This window comes from Tachysurus fulvidraco, chromosome 12 (genome assembly GCF_022655615.1).
Source record: "Tachysurus fulvidraco isolate hzauxx_2018 chromosome 12, HZAU_PFXX_2.0, whole genome shotgun sequence".
Lineage (NCBI taxonomy): Eukaryota > Metazoa > Chordata > Actinopteri > Siluriformes > Bagridae > Tachysurus > Tachysurus fulvidraco.
This window is the reverse complement of record NC_062529.1, coordinates 14,279,839-14,302,335: the sequence shown is the minus strand read 5'-3', so window position 1 is coordinate 14,302,335 and position 22,497 is coordinate 14,279,839. Positions and strand designations below refer to the sequence as shown.

General features: G+C 38.0%; 1 protein-coding gene across 7 annotated transcripts in view; it reads right to left on the bottom strand.

The window, feature by feature from the left end:
- Positions 1–18,012, bottom strand: part of stxbp5b (syntaxin binding protein 5b (tomosyn)) — a 29,294-nt gene extending 11,282 nt beyond the window's left edge. For 3 of the 7 annotated variants that reach the window (XM_027172198.2, XM_027172199.2, XM_047821265.1), the window contains exons 1-18: positions 17,503–18,007; positions 15,764–15,861; positions 10,270–10,351; positions 9,969–10,069; positions 7,603–7,737; positions 6,621–6,684; positions 6,404–6,487; positions 4,931–5,054; positions 4,692–4,770; positions 4,409–4,563; positions 4,217–4,289; positions 3,981–4,128; positions 3,831–3,898; positions 2,275–2,315; positions 1,928–2,148; positions 1,610–1,797; positions 1,251–1,376; positions 463–614 (exon numbers count right to left, since the gene is read on the bottom strand). In XM_027172198.2, coding sequence (XP_027027999.2) covers positions 463–614; positions 1,251–1,376; positions 1,610–1,797; positions 1,928–2,148; positions 2,275–2,315; positions 3,831–3,898; positions 3,981–4,128; positions 4,217–4,289; positions 4,409–4,563; positions 4,692–4,770; positions 4,931–5,054; positions 6,404–6,487; positions 6,621–6,684; positions 7,603–7,737; positions 9,969–10,069; positions 10,270–10,351; positions 15,764–15,861; positions 17,503–17,643 — 2,080 coding nt within the window. In that variant the 5' untranslated portion in view covers positions 17,644–18,007. Of the gene's footprint in view, positions 1–462; positions 615–1,250; positions 1,377–1,609; positions 1,798–1,927; positions 2,149–2,274; positions 2,316–3,830; positions 3,899–3,980; positions 4,129–4,216; positions 4,290–4,408; positions 4,564–4,691; positions 4,771–4,930; positions 5,055–6,403; positions 6,488–6,620; positions 6,685–7,602; positions 7,738–9,968; positions 10,070–10,269; positions 10,352–15,763; positions 15,862–17,502 lie in introns of all 7 variants that reach the window. The other 4 variants (XM_027172203.2, XM_047821264.1, XM_027172201.2 and 1 more) reach the window with 4 other exon arrangements.
- Positions 18,013–22,497: the final 4,485 nt, after the last annotated feature.

The window sequence follows — 22,497 nt, the reverse complement described above, 5'->3', positions numbered from 1 at the left end:
TCAGCTGTGGTGCACATTTATGCATTTGTTTCCATTACATCCACAATGGTATTACATCTAACACTGAAAATTTTAAAGATATAATTTGATTAATAAATATTGATGCGAAAGAATGTAAATATTGTAAATCACTTATTTAAATAAAAAGCAGGTCACTGTGAAGTTGTACAGTATATTGTACAACTATAACTAGGCTTATGTAGTCTCTCAGGACATTGAACATAGAATAGCAAGAAAAACGTGTAAACACAGAAACAGAAAAACACCAAAAAAGACAACACATAAAGACCTAAAAGCATGAGACTGATGACTTGATGATGGCCTCACTATTTGTACTGGTTCTGTTTGCCTTAGTGTTAGGGTCATGGAGTACAGCCACTGTTGCCTTTCAGCCAAGACTACTACACTGCCTAATAGCCATGAAGACAGGAACACTGATGTTTAGACATGCTCACTGCTCACCTCCAGAGGGCTGTCTGGCTTTGCGGGGTGAGCGTGGCTGTCTCTGGTGGGGATCAGAGGAGCCGTACAGTTCTGCTGTGCTCACATTGAGCAGCAGAGTCTTCTGAAGATAATCCACCACCACCAGGCCGTTCCCATTACCAAAAACCACTCTGTGGGTTAAGAGGAATATATATACACAAGTGAAGTTAGCAATGCCAAATGATAGTCTGTATATATAATGTAAAAAATAACTCAAAACTTTTCAAATAATGAAATAACTGCAATACTGATTTAAAAGTTGATCTTAAAGATAACCTTCTAAAGGTGCCATCAAATTGTGAGCCATCAATTTGTAAAGTATTTATTCCCATTCCCTAGATTACACATGCAAAAATAACTAAACACAGTGTTTTATGTCTAAAATGTTTTCTGGATATCTAGTATGTGAAATAACGTGTTAAAATATTTCTAATGTTAAATAATCTCAGCTGAAATAAATTTTTTTTAGGCCTTTACTTTTGATTTCATTGAAAAACAGTAAGTAATTTAGGCTGGAATTTTCGCAAAGAGCTGAAATCACAATGTAGCTATAGGATTTAGTCTATAAAGATTACATTACACCATCTCATTATAAAACCTATGTATTCTATTAATTTTGATGTCATTCTCTATATTGGTACATGTATTGTACAGCCATTCGACATACTGTATAATTCTTGGAAATATACCACCACCACCACACTGGAAAACAGTCACAGTCCTAATGTAAATTCATGCAAAACATGTTATCTTGTGTTACAACTTACAGGCCATAGGCAGAGTTGACAGCCAGGCTGGTGATCTGTTGTGGTGGTTCCCCACTGACCCACACTAGCTGAATGACCAGTTCCACCTGGTAGCCTGGAGACTGCTTGAACGGACTGTTCCTCACCCTGTAAGCACACAACAAAGCAGCCATATACTACATCCAAACCTCACAATATGTACACCCAGGTTTAATTTGATGTTTTCATTTCATATGTTTTCACCTGCAAAAGTACAGAATATGACATTGGGCATAAAGTAATAAGGTAAAAAAGCTCTCTTATTTTCTTTATAAGGATCACTACCAACACTGTAAGAGAAGTGCACACAAGCGAGAGCACAAATGTCAGAGGTACAGTACTTGAGGCAGGGCACGTTATCTCGCAGGCCATCAGTGGAATTGTTGCTGCTGGTGGATAGCTGTGTTTGGGGAGCACTGGACTGAGGGCTGGATGAAGCTCCCGGTGTGGATACAGCCGATGCGTGGTCCCCTCCACCGTCTGGAGAGTCTACGTCATTCAGCTCACACTGCATCCGCACCTCCAACAGCTACTCATGCAGAAAAAATAAATCATTCATTTTACCTTAGAAATATGAACCACAGTGGGGTTTAGGCTGTTTTGAACAGTTTACTGAACACAGGCCAACGTGCGATATGATGCCAGGATATTAGTCATACCTGAACCTCCTCTGTGGTTATTTCCTGTTTGCTGAACCGGTAAACAATGACGTGAGCAGACACCCCAGCCACACACAGCATGCGACTCTCTGGACACCAGGACAAACTCTGGATAGCGAAAGGGTCTTCATCCACTATGTCTGTGCTGGGCTTCTCCTCCTTGTTACGAGCTTTTTCAAACACCTTTGCTGTTTTCAGCTTGTACAACACTTGCAGCATTACTGTATGATACAAGCAGATACCATTTACATGGTTTTATTCCCAGAAATGAAAAAACTCGCTATATAATTCACAACATGACAAAGCATGCCAATAGACCAAAATGTTGCTGCTTATTTGGGACTCACATGCAGAGGCATCCCAAAATTTGACTGATCCATCAGCATGTCTGTAATACATGAAAAGAAAAAACCCAACATGATAAGAAAACTCAACTTTGATTAAAAAGAAATACCTTAGCAGTCCTCTGACATCCTCTTCAAGTGTTCACAAAATGCCTCGAATAATTCTAACAGTAATTTTGTGTAAAACTATTGAAATATTTAAACCACTATTCATACATGCACACAAATAAGCCTAAATGCCACTAAGATTATAACTTTATCTGCTGTAGTGTGTGCATGGATATGCTCGGTGTAATGCTTTAAAATTATCTATATATCAACTTTAATTTAGATTCTTGGGACATGTTGAGCTCACTTTTAAAGCGTGTTTAATTAGCTAAAATAACCGTCTCCTTACCGCATGCCACATGGTTAGTTGGCTGAATACAGATAAGGACAGACAAAATCAGTTTGCATTGGCTAAGCTATCATTTTTCTATGGAGCAGTCTCACTTTGGACTTTATGCCTTGCAGCTCTAATTAAAATTTAATCAACCTCGAATTTGACCTTGTTTGCTGCTTAGTTTTAAAGCGCTGAGACAGACCACTTTATGAGATGTGACAAGAAGAGTTTATAGTGGCATGGAGAGAAATTCCAAATCACCAAATCATTTAGCATGACACAAGGTTAAAATACCCTAATTGCCATAAACTGCATCAGGATATCAGGTGCAGCTTACATATCACCTTGTGGGATTGTAGTCATACTTTAAGCTTCTATAAGCTTGAAGCACATCTGGATGATCCAATCCTCATAACATCCATAACCTGCACAACCAAAATACCACAAATGCACCTTTTCCACCGAGGCAGTTTGAGTGCTGGTTCGGAGCCAGAGCCTAATTTAGAACCAGTTCTTTCTGTTTCGACCGCCAAAGCTCTGAACCAGGAAAAGTGGTTCCTAAGTAGCACCAAAAAGTTGCTGGACTAGACTTAAGAACCTCTTGCATCAGGGGCTGTGTGTGTGTGTGTGTGTGTGTGTGTGGGGGGGTGTTACTGTTAGCACATTCGATAATGTACCTAAAGTTTACTAATGTTTAATACACTTTTACTTTACTGCAATATAATCACTTATCAGCACACACGATAGTAGGTAGCTACATGCTAAGGCTAACTTTATTTTCTGTGTTAATGATAAAATAACGTTATGCACTTTCTCGATTACAACCTCCGTTTATACAAATTACACGGAGCTGCATGTATACGTTGGATTCGCCACGTTTGGATGCCAATGTAGGTTCACAAAGCCATGAGCATTAACAATAAAGCAACATCCTCCATTGTTGATGTCTTTGTATTTGCTGCTGCTGTGCTAACGTTGCTGCGCTGGGAAACGTGAGACGTATACAGTGACGTCAAACTCGGCTCTGTGATGGCTCTCTAGCCGGTGGAAAGGCAAACCAGTTCTTAGAATGTTCGCCAGTGGAACCAATATGAACCAGCACCAGCACTAGCTCTGCACCAGTACTCGGTTCTTTTTGGTGGAAAAGGGGCAAAAGACACACATAACATAAACTCACCCTGTGATTATGATCTCTGGATAGCTTTGTGTGCCCTGGCCCCAATTACCACCACTTATAGGCCATTCCTGAAAAGAAGATCTCAGATTTCAGCACTGAATAGACCATCATTGTACAAATAACTGGAGAGACCATTGCACAGACGGTTACCTTTTTGCTGTAGCCCTGTCTCTTTTGCCTGGATCCCACAGAGTAAAGTGCAGGGATTAGTTCATCAGGACAGTCAGCAAAGTATTCACAGCAGGTCACTGGAGACTCGTCGATGGTCAGAGGATATGGGTTTTCAAAGATAGGATACCTGCAGGGTAAAATGTCGAAGTAATTATTTTTGCAGTCAGAAAGTGGAATGCGTATTTCACTTGTATCATTCCTGAACATTTGCATACCCAGTTTGTGTGAGGTCAATAACTACTAGATCCTTCTCCAGCAGGACCACCACAGCATAAGGCTCTTGATAATCTGCTTAGAGATAGTGCTATAGTTATAGATCATGCTTTTGGTGAATGGTGCACATCTAAAACCAATGAATTAGTATAATATAAAAAAATGATTTGGGCTAAGACTGAAGGGTGGATTACCATTCGGATAGGGAGTTTCACACAGAGTTAGGAAATCCACAATAGGATAGTCCATCTCAAGTACAGCAGTGCTTTTTCCATGCATTACAGTCAGACAGGCCCTGCGTCCAACTGTATCATATGAAAGACCTCCAGACAGTATCATAAAAGGATCCCTAGTCAAAAAACAATGAACAGGTACAGAATGAGCATCAGCAGGATTTCCAGACAGCACTCACCTAAGGTTCAGCAAACTGCATTTGCATTATACAAATGTGCTGCAGATTTTCACCCAGATGCTCACCCAGTTCTGGTTGTTTTGTATTCCACTTTCAGAATGGGTTTGCATGGCTCTGGCTTTTTTCCATCCTTAGGCTGCTTGCCTAAATGAAATAACCAACGGAGGGCTGTTCAGTTTATTCGTACTACAAATTACATTAAATAATGTATATATTTTTTAAAATCCTTTATTTATTAAGCTTTACTCTAACAGCCTTAAGTGGCCCATCAGCAAAGCTAAGTATGCTTGGACAGGAGCTTTACCATGTGGTGTAATGATCTGTGCCGGCTTGGCAGGAGAGCGTATATTCCATGTGGTAAGTGTACCATCTGAATGACTGCACACAAACTGTTTCCCCTCATGGTGCCAGGCCACTGAGTGGATCGCCTAGAGACCAAACAAAGGATGAGCAATCAAACACAGACCATCCACACAAACCCGTAAATTTTTTCATATTGGAAGAATTGTATCCACTCAGAGCAGACAATGTAAATAAGTTATCAGACATTAAAACATGACGGAAGCATGACAGTTAGCACAGCATATAACCATAAGCATGTCTGGGTGTTATGCAGTGTTGTGGCCTCAGACCAAGTGCCCTAACACTTTTCCTTTACATACGAGTACAGTGTCTCACCGACTGATGCTCTGTAATATTACTGAGCAAAATAAGCATCAATATACTGATGACTATAAATCCAAATTAGTTTACTATATCAGTATTCATTTGACATTATTCAATCAATGTATACTGTATAACAAACATCTCCTGTATGCTTTTGTGGCAGCAAAATGCTTAAATAATACATTATTACAAAACATTTCAAAAATAAAGAGAATCTGATATTAAAGCAAAAACACCTTTATCTTAAAGCGTTGCTGTATAAAAATTATATGCCATAAACCGTGAATACAGAGCTGCAAATTACAGCAGACGTGTCAGTGTAGGTGGAGTGTGGAGTATTTATTTCTCTGCTTTCGTGCACTGGGTTAATAAATATAACATGAAAACCTCCATACAAGCCATGAAATTATTATGAACATGTGGTACCACTGAATCTGTCCAAATAAAGTTTATTAATTCACTAAGATTTTCATACTCACTTTCAAGTAACATCACCAAAAAGTTGCATCCAATTTTAATCAAAGAGAGAATTTGTGCTATGACTAAAAGCTATAATAAAGTCACAGACTTTTAGATTATGTGAATAACTGCATAAAATAGAGTCTTTTTAGTATTTGGAAAAGGGAATTAACCTTTTTTGACTGTCACACATTCATCATTTCACTACAGTTAATTTAGGATTTGTTTTATTACGGTCTTTTGAATGCTTCCCATTTTGTCCATATTCCTGTGCTTTGTCCCACTCGCGCTCTACCTGAGTGAGTGACTTACTGAATGACAAGGCAGTTCCTTGAAGTATTTTGCATCTAAAGAAAAAACCCAGCATGTACGCTGCACCTAAACTATTACTACCACACCTATATGTGTTGTATTCATTAAGAATATTAAGAATGATTGCAGTAATCTTGGTGAGGAGGACACTGCCTGCCTGTGAGAATTTTGTCCCATGTTAACCGATGAGAATAGAATCTTTAATCCTTCTTAGATACGATGTACACATTAAAACGATGTACACATTAATAATGTACCAGAGCATGTCTATCATTTGAATGAACATTAAAATGTATGAAAGCTTAAACAAATCTAATGAAAATATTGGGATGCATCATACCTCATCATAGCTGTAGCGGTAGTCAGCTTTCTTTGATTTCAAGTCCCACAGCACAACAATACCACACTCAAATCCAATCAAAAGCTGCAAAAGATAATGAAAGCTATTCAGAACGATATGTGAATTCTTGCAACTTACAGAGAATTTAGAACTAATATGCAAGTTTATTATTGGTGTGATTTATCTGCAAAACCCTGTACTGCTTTGTGGAGCTTACCTTTCCCTCATCCATAGGATTATCACTGATATGTACCACAGGACCAGGGTGTGTTTTTGAAGAGCTAAATATGAGAAGAGCGAGAAGATTTAGTTATTAATCGGCTGAGGAATTGCATTGAGGAATCAGATGAAGAATCATTTGAAGCATCAAATAAAGCTGATGATTAAATCTCAGAATCATTTGAAGAGATCTTTGATGAAAGGAGATAAATTTAGGATGGGCTTAGATGACCTCAAACATATATACATCAAGAGAACAATTATCTACCTCAGTGGGCCTGAAAAGTAATTTATTTACCTCCTCCCCAATATGAACGACATCGTCTCCATAGTAACAACAGCAAGAACGTGAGGATGGACCCTAGACAGACACCATCCTGGTGCATGGACCATATGCTATTAATGTAACTGCTATCTTCAACCATGTCATGTTCATTATCTAAACAAATACAGGTTTTTCCCTTTTGCAACGACTCATTTAAGAAGACATAAAGGTGGCCTTAAAGGAGAATTTGTTTCTGTCTCTTTGTCCCTGTTTAACATTCTTGTCCTCAGCATAACAGTTCTAACTTTCTTGCTTTGGATCTTAGTTCATAGACATCTCTGGGAGAAAAAGAACAAAACTGAATGAGCGAGTGTGCATTCTTTTAACTTCTTTCTTGTTTCTATAGCAACTCATCTGGAGGACTGGATATCTGAGACAGAGACGACTGTAGACGGCCACAGCAAATGATCTTCATGCCTCTGTTTACAGCCTAGCACTGGAAACAGTGGGACACTGACTGCTCCTATCTTCAAGCATAGTCTTAAGACATACATACAGTCTGTCAAACTCTAAGAAGTGCATACAGCAATATTAAGAAAGCGTATATGATCTAATTTAGAGAAACTATTTACTTTATGCTTCTAAATTGCTATAAATCATGTAGAGAGAGCATTACAGTCATGTAAGGGAAAAACATCACACACACACTACTCACAGTTCAATGGCTTTGTTCCACATAATGACATAGCCTGAGAGAGTGAAGGACTCCACATTGACAATATGAATGTTCCCTCTCTCTGTTCCGATGTAAAGCCATTTACTCTGGAAGGGCAGGTGGCAAAACGTGATCCTGCCAAAACAGAAAGATTAGACGAGAACTCATCACTCAAGGTGATTTATACATCCCTGTAACCAAATGACTCAATGTACTTGGAACATTCAGAGATTATGGCAGCTTTTTGATTTAAAAGGGCATACAGTCTAAAGGATGTCTTTATTGTTAAGAGTCATGGTGTGCCTCAACAGACAGCTATGACCATATAAATCTGCATAAATCAAATGATATCATAGCACACTGTTCATGGTTGCCATGGAGTGATATAGCTTCAGGAGATATGGGGGAAAGTCACCAAGCAATTATATTAGACAAAAACACTGTCTTTCCTTTTTGAGCTTTTATCTAATGTAATGATCCAACAGCTATGCCCATGTAAAACCATGGGCATAGCCATGTGAATACTACACTATATAATTAAACTCTAAAAGTATTGGTTTGTTAAATAAAAAGTGTAGGAAACATCTTTGTGCTTCATTATCTTTACATAAAGCTGATAAATATAATTGTCATCTGAAGTAAATCTGCATCATCACACAATTATTGTGAATAACAATAACAAAAAAAATATATATATATATATATATATATAAACATAAACATAGTTAAACATAAGAAGAGGTACTACGTTCATAAATATGTAGCCCTTCATAAATCAGGCACTGGTTGTACAAATGGTTTGATTACTTTTTATATATGTTCAAAAACATTAGAGCAGTAATAAGGAGGTTTAATACAACTGGAGCTGTATTAAGAGTATCTACAATCAAACATCATCTCCATGAAAATAAATTATTAGATGTTATATAATAATCAGATGAGAGACAAAAACTCAAAGTGGGTTTGGTTTAAAATATAAGAATATTGGATTTTTTTTTTTTTTTTACATGTGACTAATCATTAGAGGAAAAGACTTATACTGTTGGTACAGAGAGGCTGCACAATAACGGCAAGAATTGTGACACAACTGAGCTCTACTGAAACAAGCCGGTACAATACACAACTCACACGGAACAAATGGAGATGTCATGAAGACGCTGTGCTCGCCAATCTTATAAATATAACGTGTCAGTTCTTTCAGATTGCAACTTCAGCAAGTTGTGAGGACGGAAGCCTTGTTGGAGTATGATCAATGTAACTGTCGAAACACTTTACAGGAAAAGCACTGCTCTCATATTAATGCACTGCTTTATTTAAATACTAAAGGCAAATCTTTGTGAGAAGTCTACAGATGGAAGTTCTAGAGAGCGCTTTTAAGGAACACAAAAGGCTTTATTCAATTAGTCTCTTGTGCTTTCACTATTCACAAAAAAATTATATAAATAAAATAGAGATAAAGGTGATGCAAGCAGTCAAGCTATGTCTCAGGGACTGGGAAGAAAGCCAGAGGCTCAACTGTGTCCAAACTGACACAAGATTTAAACTGTGAAAATATGTAACATCTCAAATCATAAAGCTACCTTCCTGAAGAGTTATAGCTATATTAGCCATTATGCACAGCAAATTCAGTGTACATCGACTGCACATAGCATAGTTCTGTATTAAAGTATCATGATACTAGGTGATTACGTTCAGACTGAAATTGACTTGTGAGGCTGTTTAGCATCGTGTCTAACTTCATGTATAATTCATGTCATTTAATGACCAATAAAGTCTGCAAATACTTGTTAGTTTAATACAGAAAATCACCTCTGTAATTTTGTGGTTTCAGGTCATTAGGACATTTGCGTACACTATGTGTGTAACTGGTGGAGACCACTAGCAAGTGTTGGCCGAATGAGACCATGACACCCGGTATATAGTGTTCTATATCAAACTTTCAAACAAATGAATACGTGTGTGAAAGGCCTTGGCTTTTATGGCCTCAATTACATCAAAAGACACTAGGCTCACCAATTCAAACTTCTCTCTATGCAATTTAATCAGATCTTTGTGAAGGAAAGAAATAAAGACCATCTATGACTGCACATTGAGAATCCTATCGGCTCTGTGTGTCAGAAGTTGAAGCAATTACAAGAGCTATTTTACGACTGTATTTCTCTCCTTGTCTGCATTCTTGTATTAACCCATTTCCCTCCTAAATAGCCTGGAAATCCCCACCACCACAATCAGTTTCAATAAAGCTGTCTACCTAGCAAACAAGCTGAATTTAACCTGCCATCTTTAAAGTAAACGTCTGTGAAATTGAATGCATGAATAAAAATCCCTTGGGTGTATTTTTAAGCCTGGACTAACTAAAAACTTACCTCTCCCTGGTGAATTTAAGGGAATGGAGAATGGCTGGAATTTTTTGCCTCAGATTCCATAAATGAACGCTGTCATCAGCCAAACCACTCACCAGCGCCCCCTGCAGAAAAGGTCACACAGAACCTCAGTGTAGAACGAGTGACAGTATAATTGATGTGTACTATACATCAGCCCTCGTATAAGACAAATGCAGAATGCTCGTGTCTAGTTCTTTTAGTTTTTAACATTCAGACAGAAAGTGGAAATCTACCAGGAGCTGAAGTTGGGAAGGTGTGATCAGAGGACAAAAGTGGAACCTACCTCATTGATGAGAAACTGCAGCTGGATGACAGCCGAGCTGCTCTCATGCTGGCAGTAACACTCTACACCTGCGCGGCCAAAACTGTGCTCAGCTTAGTCAAGGTTAAATCGGTGAAACAAAAGAAAATTCATTGAATGATCACTTAAGGACTGTTACATAACAATATGACATAATGCTACTCCTAATTGATCTGCTACATGACATGGATTGGCATGGCGCTGACAAATAAAATCAGTAATCTCCATAACTCCAGCAGTAGAGGGGATATTCTCCAAGGAGTCTGTCAGTACCATCATAGAGGATCTCGTCCACTCATGTTGCTAAAAGGATTAGTCCCAGAGGACAGACTTAAGCCATGTCATTGTTCACAGCAATACAATGATAAAATGATTTCATTCAGTGACACTCTACAGGCATGCAGCCCACACACAGCCACGCTGAGCAATGGCATGCAGCAGCCACAAATGCTGCCCTGTTACTGAAATAATCAAAAAGACAGCAAACAGAGGCTTGATATTTAGACAAATGAATGATATGCAAGCCAAATGGGGAGTGCTGTAGATACATTCCTGATGCTATAACTAATGTGAAACAATTGAGCAAGAAAAAAAGCAACAAATCTGTAGGTCGACCAAATAAGAGCCGATATTTTGTGTGGCATCTACGAACAAGATATTCTGCATTCTTCTGCACGATGTGACTCCTGTTAATCAAATTACTGTACAATACAATACAAATCGAGGCGAGGCCTTTTCTCCATATTAGCTGTGAGTGCATGTCTCCATAAAGTTTGTTATTTTAGGAAACCGGGAGCTGTGGCTTAGTAGATAGGATCATGCCTAAAAGGATTCCAACATCAACAGGAAATGGCAATTGAAAAAAAACAAAAAACAGCATGCATATAGTGCAACATGAACAGACCTTGTTCCCATTATAACACTTCATTAGCTAAACAATTTTTTTTTTTTTAAATCCTAGACATTTTCAAGCCATGTCATGCAAATTATTGGATAATTTGGAATATTATAATCATTTAGTTAAAATAAGATAAAAAAAAAACCCTTTGTGACCAACTGAGCAAAATAAAGAACACATCCAAGAACATGTGCTTGAGCGGTAAACAGAACGAAGAAGACAAAGCAGCAAATAGGTGTTTATGTCTCTCATGAAAGATTAATAATTCATGCTCAGACCTGGAAGATGATCTCTGCTTTTGGTTATGGAAATATCTCGCATCGCAGTGGATAAGGGCTGTTCGTGATTAAATTTATGCAATCATAATCTGGCAGGCAGGTGGGGAGCGTCCTGCTGTCTGCTTTCACCCTGCATCACCTTCTTTTTACATGGCACAGGAAGAGAAGTGAAGCTCTTCTTATACACAGCCGGCTTAGCATCATCACACTTAGCACTCAGACTAGATAAATAACAGTGGGTTAGTATAAATAAAGATCAGCAGACTGTGATGGTATTATTTATTCATAAGTCAATGCATCTGACAGAGCTGCAATTTCTCTGCAGATCAGACTGGAGCGGAGCCCAGTGATGTGTGTACCACAGGGTCGGGACCTGAAAACAGGAAGCTCACTGTAGATCTCCTACTGCAGAGATAAGAGCTTATTGTGGCTCAACAACCACAGCTTAACACTGAACAATGACACGTCTGACTTGAGAACTTTTTAACTCAAGCTCACAGACCCAAAGGACAGTGAGCTGTATAAATGATGCAAAAAAGCGAATGGCACAGACGCCTACTGAGGCATGACCTCGGCTGTGAAGATTCCTTTTCACTTTGTAATATATGGTATGTGCTCAAAGCTTATATATTATCGTGCAATCACAACAGGTGACGCATGTCATACAGCAGATACTTCCGGTGCTAAACAAACGACCTCGCAATCCGATAAGGGTGCTGTCATGTGACATGCACTGAAACAGCAGGCTGCAAGTGTCTACAACGGTAGCAACGGTATAAAGGCCATGAATGTCAGCATTTCCCTCTAGTGCTGACATCTGTCCTCACTGAGTGCTGTCGACAAGGTATGTGAACTAACTCTCTCTGCGCAGACAGAACAGAGAGCAGACAACCCTGGGAAAGCCATCAGGGGAACACCGTTAAGAGTAGCAAAGTAGGAGTAGAAAATATTTTGCTTGGTAAGTTGTAAAATGTTTCTGGGTAAAAACTTGAAACGTGTCAAAACCACACAGTGGTTTAATGTGGTAAGAGGAAGCCATCAACACCCACGTACATGCATTTTTTAGAGCTCAGATGTTTGCACAATGCAGAGTAATCAATTAGCCATCCGTCTCCACCTACCTGCAGCATACATACTATGATTCAAAACTACACATTTGCTTTCCTTCAAGAATTTACCATTTTGCTTTTGACCTCAATGCAAAAACCACTCGATTCTGACCCAAACTGAGTGTAAAAAATAGCCAGCATTTATGTCCTATACAAACAAAAACTCAACACACGATATACAAGTATACAAGCTAAAACTAAACACAACTCAGATACCACTTTGGATCTTGAGAGTTAAAAAAAAATGTTAAAGAATTCTGATTGCGAATGCACATGCAAGAGAGGCTTGCTTAAACAAACACGAATAACTGATAAGCTGTGAAGTGAAACTAAATCCAATCAAACCCTTGCGCGCTCTAAATTAAAGATAAGATCTGTGCAGACCAAAGTTTAACATTGGTGCAATCAATCAGAAGCTGCATGCCTTCATCTCCACACCTGAAGCAGCTCAGTGCATGGGTAAAAGCTCAGTACTGTATGTGCTTAATGCTGTCAGGAAATAAATCCCAAAGCTTAGCTCAAAAACATGATTATTTTCCTATAAATGTGCAATGTGATAACATCTTATACCACAAACATCTACAAACAGCCGCTTCTTCACCACTTTTTTTTCCTCTCCTCCTCTCCTAAAATTCAACCAAATAATGTTTGTCAAGAAACAGAAAGTGTCCCACGTCAGAAAACCTTTGATTTAGTTCAGCTTGTTAAAAACTCAGTTTAAAGAACAGAAGTTAAGAGAATATTAGATGACAGTCTTTTCTTTCAGCTGAATACTACATCAATACTACCCCTCCCCCATCTTACCCCATGTAGATACAATATGCATCCCATGCAGATGGTGCAGGTTCTTAACACAAATTCCCCAGACATATGGATTTGCTGCGTTAATTAAACACCACAACGTACTTACTGTTAACAATTATTCAAACCCAGAAATGATAACTGTGTGTACATTAAACGTGCAGACAGCTTGGTGTCTACAGAATGCAACACTTTTTGGCAAGAAGACTTGACTTTGCAGATAGCATAAAAGAGAAATGCTTTCTCAATACATAAATGCTTCCTCATTTTGGGGTGCTACAGAACATGAGAAAACATTTGGTCATTTAAAAAAGTGGTATTCATGCAATCCCTTTGAAAGCATTGAAACAGAAAGGGACACACTTTTACATTACACTGAAAACAACTGGGTTTGAGTTCAAATGATGGATATGAGATGATGGAACAGAACATGGCACCTTTTGAAACCACTTAATATTCAAGTATCAGAAAATATTTTTTTTGTTGCTCAGGGGAGTCATGTTAGACTGACTATTTAAACAATGCATAGCTCTGAATGTCTAGTCTTTCTTGTAGTCCTGGGTTTTTTTTTTACCACAAGATGTGCAAACCACTCACCAGCAGTAAGAATCAGAAGGACAGAGATGAGCCACAACATTTCTAGAACCAAGATTAACTTCTTCCAACTTGATGGAAAGTTGAGAATGAAAGTTTGGAGAAAGAAAGGATCTGCTCATGATCCAAAACACACAAGCTCTTGGATTGAGCATGGCGGTGGTAGTGACATTGCTTGGCTGCTTCTGGAACAGACTCACTAATCATTATTGATTAAGTAACTCAAGGTGATTGAGTTGAAATCAGAAGTCAACAGACACATTCTGTCTGCCAATTTACAGAGAGATGTTAATTATTTTAAGGCTGTCTGTACCTGTTTTTTTTTTTTTTTGGTGGTCTGCCACCAAAGGTGCCAAGTTGTTTAACACAACTAGACATAAATTCCAGGTGATAAAATATGCATTTGACTACCATTGTCTCTCTTTTTTTTTTTTTATCTCAAACCCAAATTAGCCCCAAGTCATCAGTGTATAGCAAAAACAATCGAATTGGCCTTGTTCCAGTATTTTCTGAGGGATCATAGGTTTTAGTTTCATGTCAACGAATCGACTTTCAGACAAATCTATTGTACACAAATATATGATCCATTCAAAGAATGAGAAAGATAGATTGTTACTGCCTTCATAATAGCAGTTATGTCAAGTATTATAATCTGTTTAACAAACTAACAATCATGTGAACACGAAGGCCAGGATAAAAATGGGAAAGATATCTTGTTGATTATTTGTTTTTTCTTTAGAAATATCCTGGAGCTGTTGTCCCTAATGTCTGTGAAATCGATGCTGTCAGCATTTTGATAAATGGTTCAATCGGCTGAATGACAGCAAGTCCATCAGCCTGGGGCACTAAATGGGTGTCTGAACTTAATACTCCTCAAAAGCCTGCAGTATCACATTGACTGATCAAACAGGTGGGTGGATTTTGAACTCTGTATATAACAACCGCCAGAACGACATACTGTAGCAAAGACATCCCAGTAATACATCCATAGTAGACTTGGCTCGTACCAATGTGGTCGACTTATACTAAACTTCATCAGAACACTTAAACTACACAACACGGCAATAACATTTAGCTGTTTGAAAGTGAATTGTAATTTGTCCAACATAGCCATGCATGCACCTAAAGTAAGTGGGAAAAGAAACCAACAAAACTTAAGATAGAGCAGCATCCTAGGACAGCTTTCCTGTGTGTCACATGGTCTAGCAGACGTGCCCAGCAGGACCAGTGATGATTCCAGCATGTGTGAGGTGGCATCCTGGCACAGAGTAAACAGAAGTAATGAGGAGGCCAGCTTTGCAGCATATGGCAACAGAGAGGCTCATGCCACAGCACAGATATCATTATGTCCAGAAACTTCCAGGAGCTCTTCCAGAAATTCACAGTCAGCTGCCAACAAAACATGACACTGAAATCACACTGCAAAAAAATTCAACAAACAAAACACAGGAGGAAAATTAACCTCTTCCCTAGAGGCCTCTAATACTCTATCTCCTTAGTCATGGGTGAGGGTTCGCTTTCTAAATTAATCCTGAAAATTATTTATGCTTACCGACTCATTAACCTAGATGGATTACTCGTTTTTATATACTCCTATAACAGTGTGTACAGAACGTATGACAAGTCTTACAGGCTGGTTTATTTCAAATAGATCAACTGCAGAGATCAAGAAACATAAGTAAGTAAACTAAGACGACAGGAAAAAAGTACTTTGCAATACAAAATCAAGCCCAACCCTAATAAAAACAAATACTAATCTCTATATAAAATGTACCAAGGACCATATGGAAAGATACAGTCTTAATGCTCCAGTCTGTGTCCCAACCGCCAGTATTTTTTGCACAGGGTCAAAAGCCATGGCTGAGGGTTGGTAAGGAAAGCCATGCCGCAATGTCTGTAAAACAAACAAAAAAGCTCTTATTAAACCTTGTGTCATTTATTTCTCATACATATCTAGATAACTTTTAATGGATATATAAAGCTTTAGCTGTTAAGACGACTTAACACTCTCTGCTATTCACTATGAATACGATTCCATTATTATTCGGTCATAGAAAAAACAGAAACACAGTAAAATGTCAAACCAAACTTGTACTGAAAAAAAGAACAGCGACAAAATTACACAGGAAAATTTTTGTTTAATTGCATTTGCCAGCTCTAAATATAAACTCTCAAAAGTTTGTCACTTGTAAGTATGTATAGGGAGAAGAATTATTATATTTGTAATTAAAAACTATTTAAAGTATGGGGGATGAAAACATTCAAGCACTATACGGCAAGATAATGAATTTATCACTAATCTGACTCCAAAATATCCAAACAGAGATAGCAGACTTGTCAAAGTGTTACAATAACACAGAGTTGGGTGAAATTCACACAGAACGCGTATGAGTATAAGTCGATCTTTCGAGTATTAGGCACATTAAGTATATATTTACAACAATGTTTATTGATTGGAGCCATTCAAGAAATTCCTAAACTTTCCACCAATTCGTTTTTCGCCCTACTCTCATCAAGATTGCTATGAAATTCATGTTGACATTAATACTGGTTAAGTCGTTGTGTTTTAGAGAAAAGAAATGAACAATTTTCTAAAAGGAAACACATTAGTTTCCAGTCCCTGGTCATTTAGGCTTAGAATTTCACAGGTAAATAAACTAAATCCTAAATCATTAGTAGAAGTCATTGACCATGACAGACACATGACGTCTTAGAGTATAATAATCAGTTCATTAAGCCCCAGGAGAAACAAGTTATAAGGCACACAAGACATTATTTTCACACTGATGTAGCAATACAATGGAACAAACAAGAAAATGTCAACATTAAAGCCGAAGGGTTGTTTGCCAGCTGTCAGGAGAAACACCTGCAGCATACAGTTCACGTTCACAGCTAACAGTTTAACAAACTAGGAAAGAAACACTGCTCTGACCATTTGAGCCTTTAATAAATAAAAGGTTTGAATAAATGGCAAGGTATATAAAATAAACACCAAATTAGCTAGGAGCTAGCTAAGGTAGCAGTGTCTACAGTGTTAGCTAACGTGCTAACTGTTATAATCACATAACCCCATGTACTTCAGTGGATTATAATCAGTTCAGCTTCACAAACTCTCACATCACTTATTACCAAAAAAAAAAACTTTACAGCTAATCATTTAAAACTGTAAATCTATTACGAGTTTTAAAAGTTGTTTATTTTTATTTTAGAACAAACGATCCAGTTGCTTTATATTTTGAAGCAGCCGAAGCACATAGCCTATGTGTGTGTATGTATGGCTGTGTATACAGCCCTTTATGTCGTTATAAACATGAATAGACATGAATATAACATCAGAGATGACAAAGAAGGGTTTTATTTGCCACGTAGGCTTAAAACGTGTATGTAATGTTCAGCTCGGTGTTGGCGGAAGCAGTTAGTTGGGCTGGTTAGCATTGCGCTAGCATGCGGGTTCCCACAAGGGGGCCAGTAGCGCTAATATTAGCCTGCTGGGCATCGCGAGCCTCCGGAATAAAATGGCAATAAAAGCGCCCACCTTGCAGAGCTGGAAATGCTCGGACTGCAGAGTCTCCTGAATTATATCGTTTTCCCTGTTAACCGGCTGAGTAGATGCGGATGAGGAAGAGGAAGCCGCAGTCAAGCCGTCCAACACCTTTCTGATATTAAACTTCTTCATGCTTCCTCCATTAAGAGACGCAGATTTGAGACGAATCGCGGAATAAACAGAAGGGAGATGCGGCCACTGTCCTATAGTTTGGCTGTAGCTGCGTCTCGCATGTCAGGCAGTGTTGTTGTTATTAAGCCGTCCTCCATGTCGTCCATTCCGAAGTTAATACACAGCAACACACATTGTACAAATGTAATAATAAACGTTACTGAATGGAATATCACTCCTCGTCCATTTCGGTCTCTCTCTCTCTCTCACTCACTCACTCACTCACTCACTCACACACACACACACACACTCCTCCTCTCACTGAGCGTCGCGGAAACGCAGCAGCAGCTCGCCGCAGCCTGGAGCGAGTTTGCGCTCTGAACAGGAGCGACACCCGGATGTGTGGCAGAGCCGCTGCACCTCACCTCATCTCACCCCACCTCACCCCACCCTCCACACTTCTTTCTGAACACTACCAAGAGCCTTGTAGTGCGTATACACTACTGTGTAGGTATATGTTGTCTCCTTTAGCTCTGGGTTCTGTGTAGCACCACTTTACTCTGTACTGTACCAGCTGTAATATGGTGAAGATGACAAAGAAGTTTCTTTACTTCTTAATTTGACTACATTAAAATTAGACATTTTTTTTAATAGGAGAGAGAGAAAGAAAGAGAAAGGAGAGAGTGAGAGAGAGAGTGGGAAAGAGAGAGAGAGAGAGAGAGAGAGAGAGAAAGAAAGAGAGAGGAGAGTGAGAGAGGGGAGAGAAAGAGTGAGAGAGAAAGAGAGAGAAAGGAGAGAGTGGGAGAGAAATAGAAAGAGAAATAGAAAGAGAGAGAGAGAAAGCACGAGTGAGTAAGGGAGAGAGAAAGAGAGAGAGAGAAAAAGTGAAAGAGAGAAAGAGCGAGTGAGAGAGAGAGAATAGATAGATAGATAGATAGATAGATAGATAGATAGATAGATAGATAGATAGATAGATAGATAGATAGAGAGGAGAGAGAGCGAGTGAGTAAGGGAGAGAGAAAGAGAGAGAGAAAAAGTGAAAGAGAGAAAGTAAGAGAATAAAGAGAGAGAGAGAGAGAGAGAGAGAGAGAGAGAGAGAGAGAGAGAGAGAGAGAGAGAGAGAGAGATGACCACATTTAGTTTATATACGAACAACACTGTGGTCTCATTATGAAATGAATTTAATGACACCATTTCACAACTATACCCTTAAATCAACAAATGGTCATATGTTTATCACATGTGTTTAATGAAGTCATTAATAAAGGATAACGTGTGTAAACAAGTGAAATAATACTTCATTGACTTTTACACTGTAAAACACTTAAATCCATGTGACATCTCATGACCTCTTGTGAAAACTAAAACCATGTGACCCAAATGTAAACCTAAATTAAAGTTCATTATCTGTACTGAAAACAGAAAAGAAGTATTTTCTTGTGATTCACATGTTGAATGAATGTGACTGCTCTGCAAGGATAATGTTAGTGTTCCATAAAGTAAATTTAACTATAAAGTTATCTATATTATTCATTCAGTTAAAAAAAGACTAAATTCCAGACACTGAACTATACAACACCAGTCCCACAGTGGTCCATGAAGTATAATCAGAGGAATCATAATTGATTAATTTTTTATTTTTTCTCCAGTGATAGAAAACACAATTATCAAATAAATTGTATTTATTACAAATTTCTTATAGTTATTCTTTGTTTAAACTATCGAATTGAATGGAATAATAAATAACCAAATTATCATTGTACATATTTAATTCACATAATAACCCAAACAGATGAATGTTATATCCTTTACAGTTAAAGGTGTCAATGGATACAGATGTTTTAATGTCCCCTGCAATATATTACATATTCAGCAGAACTATTGATATAATTTAGATCAATATATTTATTTGGGGTTTGGGTTTGGGTTTGTAAAAGCATTATTATGCTTTGTAAATAAGACAACACACGAAAAAACAGTTAGGGCATTGGTGTGCTAACCTGCCTTGTCATTCCATCTCGGTTTTTCATGCTGGTATCGACACCAAAGTCCCTAAGTGAAAATCCTCTGAGAAATAGCAGACCTGGTCCCACTGGACTGACTGGTCGTTCTTGAGGCTTAGTAACACATAAGTCTCCAGGGTCTCATTTCATTGCATCATTAAGGGATTTACTGACTGCAACATGCTTGGTTTATATCTCCTTTGTGAATGTTAACATTTTAAGCATATCACAAGCATCCTAATCACTGGATAAATATACTGTAAATCTTAATGTTCTATTATAATAGCAGCATAGTTACATACTGTATCCTACGTGTAGTTGCAGCCCTTGATTCAGCACTTTCTCTCCACTGATATACAGACTTTAGTTGATCATCCTCTCATGGGAAATGTCTTTATGGGTAAATGCAATTGATTCCTCTGTTATATATGCCCAGTTTTATCATGATAAATTTTGAATAGACAGTTTGTATAAGAGAATGTGTTTCAAAGAGCACAGCTGGAAGGGCAGCGTTCCAACTTCCTTCTATTGTGCTAAGTTACTCCAGTGGGATATCTATTATCTATAATCGATCTGTTATCTATTATTAGGCTGTTTAAATAAAATGTTTTATACTGAGCTTACATTTGTTCATTTTAAATTTCACTGGTTCTGCATTGCCTGGACAGGCAGATTGAACAGACATGTTAAAGCATTCTATAGGCATGTTGTTGTTAGCACAAAGAAACAAACAAAGTAATCATTCAATCCTTATTTAAATATACTAACTAATGGTTAACTAAAATGGTTAAAATACTTAAAACTTACTGGTGAGGTCTCATTATTTGACAATTAGTATAAATCTTATGATTCATGCATTTTTTAATCAAACCACTAGATGGCGCCTGAGGTGCCTTTAATATTCGCATTCGGCTATGAGGTTTTTTTATTTTCAGAAATTATTTATTCTAAATTCTTACATGAATTGCATTTGATTATTTGTTAATAACTTTAAAACGAGAGTTCTGAACAAAATGATTGTTTTTAACTGCTATAATGTAAGTGTTTACTTTATGTGTAAACCTGTTTAAAAGGCTACATCTTGAATGATTTATACAGTGATTGTCTATTTATGAACTGCAGATATTCTCTTTTACCTCAGATTATTTTTACAGACACCATTCATTGCCCCTTCATTGTTAATTAATATACTTTATGACACAAATCTAATTTGAAATTAGATCAGAATCTGATCATTCTTATTGTTTTCATAGTAACAGCTCCTACAATCTGGCAGCCAGTAAGAATTCTAATGATACAGTTTAGCCACAAAAGGGCAAAGCTGTTCCTTTGTTTTTCACAACTTATTTGAAGTATTGAATTCTCTCTGTAACTGTGAGAGAGAGAGAGAGAGAGAGAGAGAGAGAGAGAGAGAGAGAGAGAGAGAGAGAGAGAGAGAGAGAGAGAGAAGCTGGTGAGGACATGACTGTTCATAGTTGCTCTAAAGTAACGAAGAACAGAAATTAATTTGTTGATGTATGATGTGTCATTTAATTAATTAAAATGATCATCTCTGACATATTGCTGTAATATTAGATGAGTGAAACATATGCATGACCGTTTGTTTTGGAAAATATATGGTATATTTATGTTGGCTTTGTAGAAGCCAACATTCTGTTTTCCTATTTTAGCTTAGACAAAAATTTATCAAGAGTAACTCCTCCTAGGGCTTTCGAGCCACATGAACCAAATTCGGATATGTTGTAGATCCTGGTCTGAAGTTCATTGTTCTTAATTCCAAGCGATCCGAGTTCCAGTACTTTCGGTACCGGGTCTCAAAAATGGCCTTTTTCCCCATAGACTCCCATTATAAAATTTGGGGTTTATAACTCGGCAAGCTTTCGAACTATCTACACCAAACTCGGCCAGCTCCTTTAGGGTGAAACTCTGAACAAAGTTCTAAATTGGTGTATCGACTGGCCTTTCGGTTGTCCCACAGCCCCGCCCCCAAAATAAGCAAAATCAAAAAACTTTTTACAACATAGGCATGTGACATATGAAATCACTCATGAGGAGAACTGCCTCACGTGTATTCTGATGACGTCACGTGGTGTCACGTGAAAATTAGCACAGCATGGACATGTGACATATTAAAACACTCAGCCCAATTTGGGGAACTTCCTCAAGAGTATTCGAATGACGTCACATTCTCTTCTCCTTACCTCCAAATGTTTTGGCACCCAAGCTTATTGTCTACTTGCTTCCAAAAGTAACACTGACCCTTATGTCCACTCACCTCCAAAAAGCACCAGCCTTTGCGAATACTTGCATCATCAAAGCCAACATCAAAGTTTGTCGGATGAACTTTACAAATCTAGTTGAACTTGTTTTCCTGTCAGATATAGAATACAGGTCATTGCTGAATTAGTTGAAAAGCATGATTAAAATGGTATTTCATTGTTTATTATAAGGAGTATCAGATAATAGAATCACAACAAAAATAAATGTCCATAGTCATGCCTCTCCTTATTATAATGGCCAACATTTCTTCCTTCTGCTCGAACTCCACATGCCTACATAATCATCATCCGTTTCTCCATGATAACCATCTGCTCTAAAAGCAGGCAGAGAGAGGATGAGCTCTCACCTCTCAGAGTCACACCATATTCACCTCAGCCATGTCACACTGAGACTCTTACAGCTTTGTAGTTTTTACACTGACCTCACAACACATAACAGTTCAGCTTTGGGGTGTGTTCATTGTTATGAAATAAAAGATTGGTTTAAAGTTTTGCACCACGATGTGAAATGAGTGACAGAAATTATTTAAAATTTAAATAAAGGTCTGCAGCAATAATAAAGTGATCTGAAGACGCACTAACTGGGCATTCTT